This window comes from Mesoplodon densirostris, chromosome 13 (assembly GCF_025265405.1).
Source record: "Mesoplodon densirostris isolate mMesDen1 chromosome 13, mMesDen1 primary haplotype, whole genome shotgun sequence".
Classification (NCBI taxonomy): domain Eukaryota; kingdom Metazoa; phylum Chordata; class Mammalia; order Artiodactyla; family Ziphiidae; genus Mesoplodon; species Mesoplodon densirostris.
This window is the reverse complement of record NC_082673.1, coordinates 12,058,447-12,073,427: the sequence shown is the minus strand read 5'-3', so window position 1 is coordinate 12,073,427 and position 14,981 is coordinate 12,058,447. Positions and strand designations below refer to the sequence as shown.

At 42.9% G+C, this 14,981-nt stretch overlaps 2 protein-coding genes across 4 annotated transcripts in view; one reads left to right on the top strand and one right to left on the bottom strand.

Moving 5' to 3' along the window:
- The first annotated feature begins 6,857 nt into the window (after positions 1-6,857).
- CRH (corticotropin releasing hormone) lies at positions 6,858-7,439 on the top strand. Its single transcript, XM_060116454.1, has one exon. The coding sequence runs from the start codon at positions 6,858-6,860 to the stop codon at positions 7,437-7,439; it is 582 nt and encodes a 193-aa protein (XP_059972437.1).
- Positions 7,440-9,750: 2,311 nt separating this feature from the next.
- The window catches only part of TRIM55 (tripartite motif containing 55), a 42,352-nt gene continuing 37,121 nt past the window's right edge, over positions 9,751-14,981 (bottom strand). For all 3 annotated transcript variants that reach the window (XM_060116002.1, XM_060116003.1, XM_060116004.1), the window contains one exon: positions 9,751-9,873. In XM_060116002.1, the coding sequence (XP_059971985.1) occupies positions 9,751-9,873 (123 nt within the window). The remainder of the gene's footprint in view (positions 9,874-14,981) is intronic.

Here is a 14,981-nt window from a genome sequence, read left to right as displayed (position 1 = left end):
CTTCAATGTTTATTGTAACATTATTTACAATAGCCAAGATATGGAAACAATCTGTGTATCTACTGATGGATAAATGGATAAAGAAGATGTGGTACACACACACACACACACACACACACACACACACACACACACACACACACACACACACACACACACACACACACACACACACACACACACACACACACACCCCTGAATACTCCTCAGCCATAACGAAGAATGAAATCTTGCCATTTGGGACAATGTGGATGGTCTTATGCTAAGTGAAATAAGCGAGATGGAAAAAGACAAATACCATATAATTTCACTCGTGTGGAATGTGAATAAACAAATGAACAAACAAAATAAAACAGAACTCACAGATATAGAGAACAGATCGGTGGCTATCAGAGTGGAAGGGGGCTTGCGTGGGCAAAAGGAGTAAAGGAAGTCAACTGTACGGTGAGGGGTGGTAACTAGACTTTTGGGGGTGGTCACTTATAACGTATATAGATATTGAGTTATGTTATACACCTGAAACAATAATAATGATAATAATAATGGTAATAATAATAAAATAAGGATGAGGAGAGAAGTGGAGAGATGGGAAAAGACAATCCTAACTAAATAACATCAGTAGCTTGATCCAGCCATGTCCGTAGCTAGATACATTCCTGAACGTCCCAGCTATATAAGCCAATAAATTCTGTTCTTGTTTTAAAAAAAGAAAAGAAATGAGAATCAGAATGACATTGAATTTTTTTATCAGCAACCCTCAATGATAAAGCACAAGGGAACAATACTTTCAAAGTTCTGGAGGAAGATTATGTTCAACCTGGAATTGCATACCTTGCTGAAGTATCACTCAGTTATCTTGGTTAAATAAAACCCTTTTCAGAAATTCAAGAATTGCACTATTTTTTATTGCTGAGGAATATTCCATTGTATGATACCACCAATTGGAAGTGTTTCCACTTTGAGGCCATAATGAATAAAGCAGCTATAAACATTTTTGTAAAAAAAAAAAAAAAAGCAATTCAAGAACTCAGAAAATTTACCTGCCATACATCTTTTCTTAGAAAGTTATCTGTGGTTGTGCTCTAGCAAGATAAATGCAGAAATCAAGAAGGAATAAATCATATGACTCTGGATAGTGAATTCAATCAATAAACAGAAAAGAGAAGTCCCAGGAAGAGAGCTGTGCACCAGACCAGTCTGAAAGCAGCAGGTTAGAGTACTCAAGTAGAGGGGTCTTAAAAATGGTGGTTGAGAGTCCGCCTGCCGATGCAGAGGACACGGGTTCATGCCCCGGTCCGGGATGATCCCACGTGCCGCGGAGCGGCTAGGCCCGTGAGCCATGGCCGCTGAGCCTGCGCGTCCGGAGCCTGTGCTCCACAACGGGAGAGGCCACAGCAGTGAGAGGCCTGCGTACCGCAAAAAAAAAAAAAAAAAAAAAAAAAAAAAAAAAAAAAAATAGGGGAAGGGCTTGATAGATTGCTTGTCATAATTGAAATTTGAAAGAAATTGGGAAGAAAAGTAAGACAGTAATTCTGGGGAAAACCAAACTGGGAATATAAAAAAGGTAATTGGTAATTGTAGAAAAACAAAAACAAGAAAGGAAATGTATCAGAGTCTATGACTTTGTTCTACAGTGAACACTTTTTACATAGTCAATAATTACAAACTATATTGATTTTTAACTTTTAGATCAATCTATAGTCAACACACAGAGTGCTTTAACTATAGCTATGTAAGTATTAACACTGACAATCTAAAAGTACAGTTGAGAGATCCTGGGATATCAAGGTGCAGGAGGGTGTGTGAAAAGCTGAAAGGATACTAACATTCTCATTTTACAGTCCAGAGAGTTAAGAGATATTCTTTATATAGGAAGGATCAGGAAATGATTCTATGAATGTATTACTTAAAGGTGCAAGGGAAAGATGTAGAAGAAAAATTAAAAAGCAGGTCATTAAGATAGTGATCAACAATGAAGAATGAATAGAAAGTGGTACATTTTGATGGAATGCCATGCAGTCAATAAAACATGTCATTTAGATATAGGAAAATGTTTGAGATATTATTTTAAGTGGAGAAAAGTAGACTATAAATTTTTAGATATAAGATGTTATCTAGCAATTTCTATATGATAGGTTTGTAGATTTTTAAAAATACTCCATTCATTGTCTACAGTTCATCCATTCGAAAGGTTTATTGGGTATCTACCATGTTTTAGCACTGTTCTAGGGGCTGGAGTAACAAAAATGGCAGTTTATAAAGAAAATCAAGTCTCTGCCACACAGTTGACAGTCCAGCAAGGAAGATATATATTGTACCAGTAAGGATGTAAAAATGTGAGCTTTATGATGGAGGACATTCATGATGTTAGGAGAACATGGAGCACAGGTCCCAAACCTAATCTAGGAATCTGGGAAAGATTCCTCCGACCAATTACTTTTAAGTTAAGAGGAGGGGGAGGCGGAGGAGTTGTTGTTAGGCAGAAATTCACAATTAGGAACACAGTCTGATCCCAATTACATAAAATATGTGAGCTCAGGAAAAATTCTCAAGGGAAACAACAAAATATTAATGGAGATTACATTCTGGAATGTGAGGAATTTTGTAGTCTTCTTTATACTTTTCCAATTTTTCTAAGTTTTCTGTAAGGAGGATGAATGGCTTTGATAATCAGAAGAGATTAATAAAAGTTACTGTTACTAGTGAAGCAGTTAGATATTTGTGCTGTTTGAGGTCCTCTCCCTAGCCCTACCTATGGAAGTTACAAACAATTGCCAAACCACCTATCCACCCTCGGCACTGTTAAAGGCTGTCATTGGAGATGGTAGATTCATTTCAACAAATGTTTCAGTTAGCAAACCTGGATTATGTCTTCATTTGCCATGAACTTTGCTAGTAGAAGCATATGCTGGGATCTCCTCAGAAGTCAGGGAGATGCAGATGGCAGGAATATGCCCAGCAGGTACCTATTATTTCTAATATTTCTTTATTCATTGGACTGCTGTGCCATCTTTTTAAATTAAACTATACCCTGTATTATGTTGTTATTGAAAAATGCGGTTGAAAGCATGAAGTAGTCCCTGTTTTGTGCCTGTATTTCTTGGATTGTGTTTTTAGGTTCTAAAAGCATTTAAATTGGTTCTCCAGTGACTCCTTTCAAGAAGTTATTCCTACATGTAAGATTGAATCTGTCAGTGGTAATTTTTACAGACTTGGGTATTTAGTTTGCTGTACATATAAGTCCTCTTGCAATATGTTATTTCTTCAATCACACATTTGTATCATTATTTTGAGAACCACATAACTCTATACTTTATCAAAAGATCTCTTTTTTCAAAAGTAAACTAAGGTGGAAAATCAAATTAATGCAATTTAAGTTGGCAATGCGTTTAAAAACCTCATGTTATAATGACGAGATTCAGCTGACAGGTAAATTGCAGTGTGTGCACAGAGATCAGGTGCTAGGGCATCAGCATGCACAGAGAGTCTCCGTGCTCTCATGCCTTAGGAGATTTATCAATATACAGAAGTCGGAGAAAAGGTAACTCAGGATGGGTGTGTGAACATGTTGCTTTACCTAAATTCATCTTCTCACTTCAATTTGTTTCTGTGTCTCTGCTGGAAAAGGCGGTTCAAAGGGTATTGTTATATTATGGAAATACTACAACTGGTAGTCAAAAGAACTGGATTCTAATTCTGACTTTTATCACGAACTAGCTGAGAGACTTCACGTAAGTCACTTAACCTCTCTGGTTCTCATCAAAACTAAAGGATCTCTTCCAGTCATTTCTAATGTGAATGCTCAGTGATTTGATGAGATCTAGCTTTTGACTAAATTGTGGTGAGTAGGGGCTACTCTGCACAGTTCCTCCTCCGCTGAGATCTAGGCCTTTTGTTCCTCACCCCTAGTCAGAGCCACTTTGCCCAACCAACTGCCTACTCTAGGAAACTCTCACAGCAAGGATTCAGCAGTGCTGAGGGAGCTATACTAAAACAACATCCTCCATATGGCCCAAGAGGAGAGAGATCTGAAAAGGTTTGGGGTTAGTCAAAGCCTAGTTGTATCTTCTCTGGAGGAACCTCCCAGGTCTCCCCAGCTAAACCCATGGTCTTATCCCTTTCCTAGTTCTTCTTCTGTATCCGTTAACCTTAACTTCCCCTTTCAAATCTACTTTCACCTCCAGGTTGGTATCCAAGCTGAGATATGCCAATGGGGACAGAAGAGGGCTCTTTTCTTACTAACATAAAACACAGTTTTCCTCTAAAATCTCAACCAATTTCATAATTATGATCTTCTATTAACAACTCACATCTTCCCCAGAAGACACATTTCTTTCTCTGTTCTCTTATGTCAAAACTACATTCCATAGTGCAATGATCCAACTATGGGCTGACTTCTCTGGAAACTGCCAGAATTTCTCTTTCTACCTTCCTTTTGCTTCTAAGAGCAGTTGTGGATTATTATAGACCCAAAAATAGGAGTTGAAATAAGCATTGCATCATTTGTCATGCTAGCTACAAAGGAAGTAGCAGAGGTAACCAGGAATGAGGAAAAGGAAATTTCTGATAAACAGCTCTGATGGTTATGTAGAAGCTGAATTGAATCATAGACACCAGAGTCTGGAATTGAATTTTGAATTGCAGAACTAGAGGTAACTGCCTCCCACCTATATGATAGTATTGATTTATTTTGAAATTTGAGTGTGGTTTTATAGGCATTCCATTCTGTGGTACTGCCAGAGAGCATTTCTTTATTTACTAGTCTCCCATGTAGCACATTTGAATTTGGAAAAAGAAATAATTAAAACAACAACAATCTGGGCGCTCCTGATGTGGATACTATCATGGATATTAATAGTATTTGGAATCAAAATGAAGGAGGTTATCTTTTACAGGCTCGATATTCATCAGTGAAAACATGTAACTGACAAATTCAGCCCTGTAATCAAGCAGTTTAAGCCTTTTCCAATATAGAATAGGAAGTTAGAATGAATGCTTCTTTCATTGGGCTTGCATTGAGTAAACTAGATAAAGGAAGTTTAACTCACTCACCTCTCACTGGTACTTTCTCTAATTTGGAAACAGAAAAGTCCGAAATTAATTTCAGATTCTGAGAGAGGAGACAAAGGAGGAACAGTGAGTTTCTGGGAGAACTTAAAATCTTCCCCGACTGAACCTGGTTCGTGCCTCTTCATCACAGGGGTACCTCTTGCATCGTTTTAAAAACTTGGGCAGTGTTTCAGGAGACTTATTGGTCTTGTCTCTGCAGACTCATAATGCCTTCATCTGTTCTTGGGAGGAAAAAGCAGTTAGAGGCTTAAAAGCTGGACGTCTCTGCACTCCCATCTCCTTGTTCTTCATTCTTATCCAGGCAGAAAGGTAATGGGACACTTTGTCTCTAGCAAAGGGCTATTTTTCCAATACTGAGGTGTTGCCTGACACAGCTGGTCAGAGAAGTTAGGTGGGAGAGGGGAGGGGAGGATCCCGCGTCACCCCCTATCACTGGTTACTGCTGTGTTGATAGACGTCCCTTCCTCCCCCCTCTCAGTCACTGTCTCTTTCCTGACCTTCAGCTTGGCCTTTCCTAGTAAGAGGTCAGTATGTTTTCACTCTTGGGAAATCTCATTCAAGAATTTTTGTCAATGGACAAGTCATAAGAAGCCCTTCCATTTTAGGGCTCGTTGACGTCACCAAGGAGGCGATAAATATCTGTTGATATAATTGGATGTGAGATTCAGTGTTGAGAGAGCAAAAATTCTGCCCCTCGCTCCCCGGCAGGGCCCTGTGATTTATGCAGGAGCAGAGGCAGCACGCAATCGAGCTGTCAAGAGAGCGTCAGCTTATTAGGCAGATGCTGCGTGGTTTCTGAAGAGGGTCGACGCTATAAAATCCCACTCCGGGCTCTGGTGGGGAGAAACTCGGAGCCCAGGGCCGTGGAGAGACTGAAGAGAAAGAGAAGAAGAGAGTGGGGAAAGAAAGGAGAAGGGAAGAAAGCCCCGGAGCCGCTCCTCTGCAGAGCGGCGCAGCGCTCCGCTCACCTGCAGAAGCGCCTCAGAAGGTAGGGAGCGCCTAGACGGAAACGCGCCTCCAACTTTGCACCGCCGGAGCGGCCACGGTGTGCGCCGCGCAGCCAGCTGTCCCTAGGCGTGCGTGTGTGTGTGTGTGCGCGCGCGTGTGTGTGTGTTTACCGGCTGTGCCTCAAGATTCCGATAGTAGCTGGGATGTGGCTAAAGCGAACTTAGACGGCTGCTCGTCGTTACCCGAGCTGGCAGTTATCCCTCGCTGGCTGCGTAACCGAGCCCCCCATCCAGCCCAGCCGCCGAGAGAAGGATGCAAGGGCAGGGGTGGAGAACGACGAGGAGGGGTCAGCAGTTCTCAGTTCGGAGGAAAACGCTGAAACATCCGGAAAGGGTGGGGTGGGGTGGGGTGGGGGGAGATGTGTAGGACAGGTGAGATCTTACATTCGTAGGTCTTCTCTAGAGCTCGGCGGATTGGTTTGGGGGACCGTTACAAAGGGCACTCGGGGACCGTCCCTTCGTGAGTCTCGTAAGAAGAGTCAGTCCGGCCTGACGAGGGGCTGAGCTTTGGCGCCGAGCCCCGCAGGCGTCCCTTTTCCTGCTCCCCGTCTCGGCCTCCTTCCAACTCTGGAAGTCCGAGTTTGAGCGCTTCAGCACCGCGGACAGCGCCCGCCCGAGCCCCCGAGCCAGATCTGTGGGTGTCGTCCCGTAGGAAGCATCCCCCCCCCGCCCCGAGTGCACCTCCCAGTCGAGCTCAACTCTGATCAACTCTTGCTTTCTCTCTTTCTCTCTCTCGTTCCGCCCTCTGCCCACCTGGGTGCCGCACCTAGCGCCCCTAACATGCGGCTGCCGCTGCTCCTGTCCGCGGGCGTCCTGCTGCTGGCTCTCCTGCCCTGCCCGCCATGCAGGGCCCTCCTGAGCCGGGGGCCCGTCCCGGGGGCCCGGCAGGCCTCGCAGCACCCCCAGCCCCTGGATTTCTTCCAGCCTTCGTCGCAGCCCCAGCAGCCGCAGGCTCGGCCCGGCCTGCTCCGCATGGGGGAGGAGTACTTCCTCCGCCTGGGTAGCCTCAATAAGAGCCCCGCTGCTCCGCTCTCGGCCGCCTCCTCGCCTCCTGCCGGCAGCAGCGGCAGCCGCCTTTCGCCGGACGAGGTGGCCGCCAACTTTTTCCGCGCGTTGCTGCAGCAGCTGCTGCTGCCCCGGCGCCCGCTCGACAGCCCTGCGAGTCCGGTGGAACGCGGCGCCGAGAACGCCCTCGGTGGCCGCCAGGAGGCACCAGAGAGGGAGAGGCGAGCCGAGGAACCTCCCATCTCCCTGGATCTCACCTTCCACCTCCTCCGAGAAGTCTTGGAAATGGCCAGGGCTGAGCAGTTAGCGCAGCAAGCTCACAGCAACAGGAAACTGATGGAGATTATTGGGAAATGAAACGGTGCGTTTGGCCAGAAAGATTCTGCATTTAACACAAAAAGTAAAAATAAAACATCATGCCGTATTCTGTACCACAGCATTGCTCTGATACCATTTGTTTATTTTTATATAGCTTGAGACGTAGAGGATGTACAGCAAGAGCGCCCATACTCCTTAGCGAGCGTGCACGAAGCGTATTCACCTGCAGTAACAGCAACATCCTGTCATTTGTACCGTGTACTTATAGTTTCTATTTCCCGGTGTCTTTAACAGTGTTTTAAAAGAGAGTATAGACCCAGGAGGAGATGTTTTGAAGAAGCAGACAGAAGTCTCCCAATTGATTTTGTTGTGGTTTGAGCCAAAAAGAATGTCATTCTCTTGGGTGGGTGAGACAAGATCTGTAAGCTCTTTGAACCAACTTTTCCTTGTAAACGTTTCAGTAATAAAAACAGCTTTCCAATCCTTGGTCAATTTGGTTGTGTAAGAGAATGTTGAATATTTATATTTCTAATAAAAGCTGCCAAGGTAATCGTGACTTTATTTTTCCTCTTCAGTGCTCACACGGGAATATACCCTGAGCTCCTTACTTCCTCCAAATTGACTTCAGCCCAAGAGAGAACAAAACTCCTTGCATTTTATTTTCTACTAAAAACACAAACGTATGTCAGTGGCTTACACTGCAACCACCTTGGACTCATCTCTGCACCTCAGATGACTCCCCTGAGGTTAAGTTAAGTAATTTGGAAAGTTGTTTCCAGTTCTAAGTATTGGTAATTCTGTAAATGGAAGATTGATTCATAATGGAAATAACATCTAACCCTGATTACCTATAAGATGTGAAATAATTGGGGACAGTGGGGAAGGAGGAAAGGAAAAGAGGACAAGGGCTGTGGCGGGGCTTTCCTCCAATTAGGGGCCAAAATGCTGCCTTGTTTTCCCATGAGAAAGGCTTACTTTATCAAACAATTACTTTGGTACCATTAATTCTCTTTTTTTTCTAAGCTATTTTCCACTGCTGTCTTCTAGTAGGAGAAACTTAATAGCCTCTCCACTTAAAAGAACTCAATGTAGTTGCTGTAAAATGGCCCTTGGGAACATTTTTTTTATAAAGCACATTTTGACTTTAATAACTTCACACATACCTCATGTATGTCTGTGCCAACCCTAATCACTTTAATTCTTAGGAATACAAACTATCTCTATGCACTTCTAAAATCTAACAGCACACCTAATTAGTTTTACAATGCACTCGCCTTTGGTAGTTTAGTTATAACTTTAAAAATTCAATCAAATGTTTAATACTTCAAAATTAATTTGGATGGATGAGGGTGCTTCTTCCCTTGAGACCCTTTAAATTCACTTGATTAGTGGATTAATAAGATGATATGAAACATAATAAATCATTGTAAGACTAAATTGTTAAAAACAGCATTTATTTAAGAGTTCATACAGAGTAAAGTTAAACTTATATTTTGAAGGAGGCAAAATTATGGTGGAACAAATAAAGCATGATTTAAATACATATATTTGTACATGTATAATGTGTATTGTGTGTGTGTATATATATATTTAAATACATGCAGTTATTCTACAGTTCAGCAGATTGGTGCCTCAGTGGAAACATAAGAAAACAGACAGTTCCTGTTGAAAAGTCTTTTTTAGTTAAAGTGCCTGATATCTGCATATCTAAAACTAAGATTAGAAAAATGTCACAAGAAATGTCCTTGGCCTTTAGCCTTCTGGACTATGAAAGTGTCACCAGAGTCAAAGAACATTTCTGGCTATCCATTCAGCGACATCTATTGTGGAAAAGAGGAAAGCTTCGTGAAGCATCTCATATCTTTGGTCAATGATTTACCTTTTGTCCATATATTGATAAATCAGTCACTTCTGAATTAACACTGAATTTCACTGACCACCTGCACTGTTAAAGAGGAAAGAGAATAAGAGCTACTATGATTTCATAACAAAAGACGGTGCCTATTAGAGGTGAGAGTGTAGTGCCCACATTTTTCAACACCTGCCACTTGTTACTGAAACACACACACACATAACCACACCCACAAACCCTTCATAATGTTTCCCACACAATAAAAGATTTGCGTAAGATCAAGTTCCTTTTTTCCCAATGCTTTCTGCAACTGTTTTCTCAAAGCATTGTTTTCCCTCAATGTGTTAGCTAAGTCATCTGGAATTAAAGGGTATTTTTGGTAGAAATCCTGTTCAGAGGTCCCTTTCATCACCTGCATACTATTAGTTTCATCTAGGTTCCCTGCTGCCTGTGTGAATCTCAGCCAGGCAGACAGAGGTGCAGCAGTTGGAATGAACATCATTCATTCAGGGAGTTCAACCAGGAAAAGGAGAAGACATGGCGAGCTGGCTGAGAATCAGCTCCATTCCCACTCCCTGAAGCTGCAGCCTGTCCCTGGAGGGGAGGGTCCTCAAATCCAGTCTGCAACAGAAGAAAATCTGCATCAGAGGAAAAAGAGGCCAGTCTTTTTTGAGTTGATCCAGTCACTTTTCTATTGAGGAGAAAGGATAATAATAATTATATAGGACATAATTATTATTAGGAATGGAAAGCAAGCTCAGGTTATCTTGGCTATGGCCAAGAGCCATGAAAGGAATTCACACTCATGATCTAAAAAGGGGCAACGGTAATGCATGCCCCTTGGGAACCAGTACAGTCTATTCTACTTTTTTTTAAAGTCCACTTGTACATGATTTACTGAGATGAAAATAACATTAAATCTAGTAGGAATTTGGGTTTACAAAAATCTGCAAAATAAATAAAATCCTGATTTAAATGATTTCACTACATCACATGACATATTATAATCTCTCCACTGCTAAAGTAGGAATTTCTACCAGCATGTGAAGAATATATATATATATGTAATTTTTGCAAAACTGCAGGCTTAGTTTTGAGCAAATCATGAATAAAAGGACTTTTTTTCTCCAGGCAATAAAATCTAATTACATAGACCTTCCTAAAGAGATACCTATCTTTTATAGATACCAGACAGATACAAGTTACGATTTTGAAGTCATTGATCTATCTAATCTCATAAGTGAAATTTATTTATGATGCCTTGAGTTTAAAAAATAATCACTCAGTGGAATGAGGGACAATCATAAAGAAGTCTTGCTGAAATGCAACTTGATGTAAAAATGCAGACCGCTTACATTGAGGGTACCATGACCAACAGTTCTTCCTCAGAGAACTACCAAACGCAGACTAACATTCTGATGACTTCACTGGTAAAGTTATCCCATGGGATTAGAATGCCACTGATACCAAAGCAATGAGGTAAGCACATGCATTCAACCCAGAAGCCCTGGGTGATGTTATGAAGCTGCTGTATGAATGGACAATACCTGGCACAGGCAAAGCAGAACTTCAGTAAGTATGTTGTCTTGTTGACACTCAAACTAGTTTGAAGAGAAAAATGAGTGCTTGTCCTGCACTTCACCAGATTTTACCCTAAGCATATACTGGGTGCTGATGTTTCAAGTTCACTAAAATTTTCCCAAGTCCTTATGGCTTTAGGATCATCCTTCCCCCTGCCATGTTGTTCCCTGATAGAAAGTTAAGAAGGGCCATGGAATCATATTAGCCACAGTAGAATAAAACTAAAGCAGGTAGATTTCTATAAAGGAATAGTTGAGACATCAAGTGTGATCGGGCCTTTTTTTTAAAGAAGATGTTGGGGGTAGGAGTGTGTTAATTTCCTTATTTATTTTTGCTGTGTTGGGTCTTCGTTTCTGTGCGAGGGCTTTCTCTAGTTGTGGCGAGCGGGGGCCACCCCTCATTGCGGTGCGCGGCCCTCTCACTGTCGTGGCCTCTCTTTTGCGGAGCACAGGCTCCAGACGTGCAGGCTCCAGACGCGCAGGCTCAGTAGCTGTGGCTCATGGGCCTAGTTGCTCTGCGGCATATGAGATCTTCCCGGACCAGGGCTCGAACCCGTGTCCCGTGCATTAGCAGGCATATTCTCAACCACTGCGCCACCAGGGAAGCCTGATCGGGCTTTTTTTAAAAGGCTGTTACTAGATTCTGTTGGTAATGGGTTAGCCACTTCAATGTCCTTGAAGTTGACTTGGAATAAACATCGTCCTGACAGAAGCCGGTGCCTATGCTGAACTCTTCTCTTCCCTGTCATAGTCATCTTACTCTTGCGAATCCTGAAACAACCCAAGTGATCTAGGCGTATCATTAATGTGTAAAGTATTTTTCTCTGGCCATTCTGTATGAGTGAAGAGTGAATTCTGCCTAGATGAACAGACCATCAGGCTTCATTTTGTAGCCTCTTGAAGGCAATTTCTAATCTAGAGGAAACTTCCATGACAGTTGTTCCGAAATATCTGAAGGGTGAAACTAGAGTCGGGTAAGGTATTTTCTGCAGAGGGACAGAATCTTCGTGACACAGCTGGTGGCTTGCAAGCCACTTGGGGCTGCTTCTGGAATCTGTATATATTCTAGTGCTTTTTTTAATACTCGAGATTAAAATCTATCTTCCATTTTCAATGTTTTAGCTGTTAATACCCTACAGCCTTCAAAACTTGGTATTAAATAGTTTGGGTTTGCTACTTTTACACTCTCATGTTTTCAGTCAGTTATTAGATTCCAAACAATATGGACCAATGCTGTCTTTCAGAGAAGAAAGGCTGGTGCCAGAGCAGGGGCCTAAGAGCAGAGATTATCCTGAGTATCTATAGGTGATTATACCGTCTCCCTGGTCTTATTTATGTGAACTTGAGGACCACCCCGCCGTGAACCATCTCAGCAAGGAAGTTTTATGCAAAGAGGCTTAGCCTGGTTTTGAATCCCAGACTAACAACTTATTAGCTGTATGACTCGGGCAAGTCACTTAACCTCTCTGAGCCTTAGTTTTCTCTTTTGTGAAATAGAGGTGACACCCTATCTCACAAGGTTGTTGTAAGGGCTGAATAAATAAAGTAATGCACTAAAGCACTTTGCACACGACTCACTTATATTAACTGCTTCATAAATGTCCGTTTCCTCCCTCCCTCCTTTCCTTTTCCTCCCTCCCTCCTTCCTCCCTCCCTTCCTTCCTTCCTGCCTCCCTCCCTCCCCCTCCCTCCCTTCCTTCCTCCCTTCCTCCCTCTCTTCCTCCCTCCTCCTTCCTCCCTCCCTCCCCCTCCCTCCCTTCCTTCCTCCCTTCCTCCCTCTCTTCCTCCCTTCCTTCCTTCCTCCCTCCCTCCCTCCTCCCTCCCTCCCTCCCTCCCTTCCTTCCTCCCTCCCTCCCTCCCTCCCGTCCTCCCTTCCTTCCTCCCTCCCTTCCTCCCTCCCTCCTTCCTCCCTCCCTTCCTCCCTCCCTCCCTCCCTTCCTCCCTCCCTCCCTCCCTTCCTTCCTCCCTCCCTCCCTCCCTCCCGTCCTCCCTTCCTTCCTCCCTCCCTTCCTCCCTCCCTCCTTCCTCCCTCCCTTCCTCCCTCCCTCCCTCCCTTCCTTCCTCCCTCCCTCCATCCCTTCTTCCCTCCCTCCCTCCCTTCCTCCCTCCCTCCTTCCTCCCTTCCTTCCTCCCTCCCTCCCTTCCTTCCTCCCTTCCTCCCTCTCTTCCTTCCTTCCTTCCTTCCTCCCTCCCTCCCTTCCTTCCTTCCTTTTCTTCTCATATTAGCAAAGAGGCTCCTCTGCCACACAGAAACACCTGGGGACTGTCTGTGAGGAACGATATACAACAGCCAAGACGCCCCAGTAAAGAAAGACAATTGTATTTGTGATGCTCATCTTTCCAGAACTGGACATCATGTGTAAGTTTTAGTTCCTTTGGCATGCTGTAATCATGGTTAGTCACCACCCAGTCCAGTGTACCTCCACATGGCCCGACTTTATATATGGCTCTCTCATAAAGGAAGAATGAGTTAAAAACTTAGAAATCTTTCTATAAGCACAGCCCATTCAATCATAAGCGGACATTTTCCTTACAGCCTTCCCCAAGAGAACTGTGTATATGTATTCCTTTAAATCGTTTTCCAAATGCTGGCTCTCCTTCATCACAGGAAGTGCTATTTCTTGGGCATAAGGATGTCTCATTGAAGCCAAACAAAGGACAGAGAATGATAAGCACTGACCTCCTCTACCTGCTTTTGAGTTTGCCCTGCATTCCAGTTTATTCTGAGATGTATGACAAGGGGAAGAAAGGATTGTTAGTCCGACATTATTTCTGAATTTTACACACTTTCCTCAGGTAACAAATGAACAAACTTACAACCATCATTTAACACTGCTCTGTCAGCACAGGGCTTCAGATAAGTTGAGAAATGTGAGTTTTAGTCATAAAATAAAACCAGGAAATGGAACAGGGTGGCAGAATTTTCCATCTCAACTGGGAGACCCAGTTCAGTCAAGATCCACAGAAGACTAGCCGAAGGGAATGATATACCTTTGCTTAAAGGAAAGACCGTTCTTCTCACATGAACTTGACCAGAAATTCTGGGTATTCATGAACCAGACTCACTCAGAAACACAAAATCTTTTCTTTTCCTTTGATTTATTTCCTGTTACTATCAAATGCCGTTTGAAAGGGGGAAAAAAATAGTGTCAGATTCTGATGCTAGGCTATCCTTTCCCTGCCCTGAAGAGCAGGTGGTGAGAGTTGCTCCTGCTTAGGGCTGAGTGATGTGTAAGCATCATCCTTGTTATGTCATCGAGAACCATTTCTTGCTGATGGGGATAAAGTAGCATGAATTCTGCTAGAGGCCTGTGGATATCTTTCTCTGTGTATAGCACAGTTCCAGGTTATGGCCAGTGTTTGCTTGGTATTTTGAAAAAGGCTTGAATTAGTTGCAAACATTAAAAAATTAGGAGCAAGGGTGTGGAAAAATAGAAACTCTTGTGCACTGTTGGTGGGAATGTAAACCAGTGCAAAATAGCATAGCGATTCCTCAAAAAACTAAACAGAGAATTACCATATGATTCTGCAATTCAGTAAGAATTGAAAACAGGAACTCACATAGATATCTGTACAATCATGTTTACAGTGGCACTATTCACAATAGGTGAAAGCAACCCAAGTATCTGTCAACGGGTAAATAGATAAACAAAATGAGGCATATACTTATAATGGGATATTACTCCATCTGAAAAAGGAAGGAAATTCTGACACAGGCTACAACATGGATGAACCTTGAGGACATTATGCTAAGTGAGATAAGCCAGCCACTAAAAGACAAATTCAGTACAATCCCACTTACATGAGGTATCTAAAGTCGTCAAATTCATAGAAGCAGAAAGTAGAATGGTGGTTGCCAGGGGTTAGGGGGAGGGGGCAATGGGAAGATATTGCTTAATGGGTATAGAGTTTCAGTTTTGCAAGATAAAGAAGTTCTGGAGATTGGTTGCATAATAGTGGGAATTTACTCAGTGCTACTGAACTGGACACTTAAAAATGGTGGTTAAGGTGGTCATTTTTATGTTATGTATTTTTAACCACAATTAAAACAATATTTTTAATTAGGAGATTTCCCATTAAAATCTGGATTAGCAGGTCCTCTTGGCAAAGCAGAAATTTAGCAACCCAGAACCTACAGGAAGGGCTGAG

What these genes read in the sequence shown, in the direction of transcription:
- CRH (XM_060116454.1), top strand. Translation starts at nt 6,858, where the DNA reads ATGCGGCTGCCGCTGCTCCTGTCCGCGGGCGTCCTGCTGCTGGCTCTC.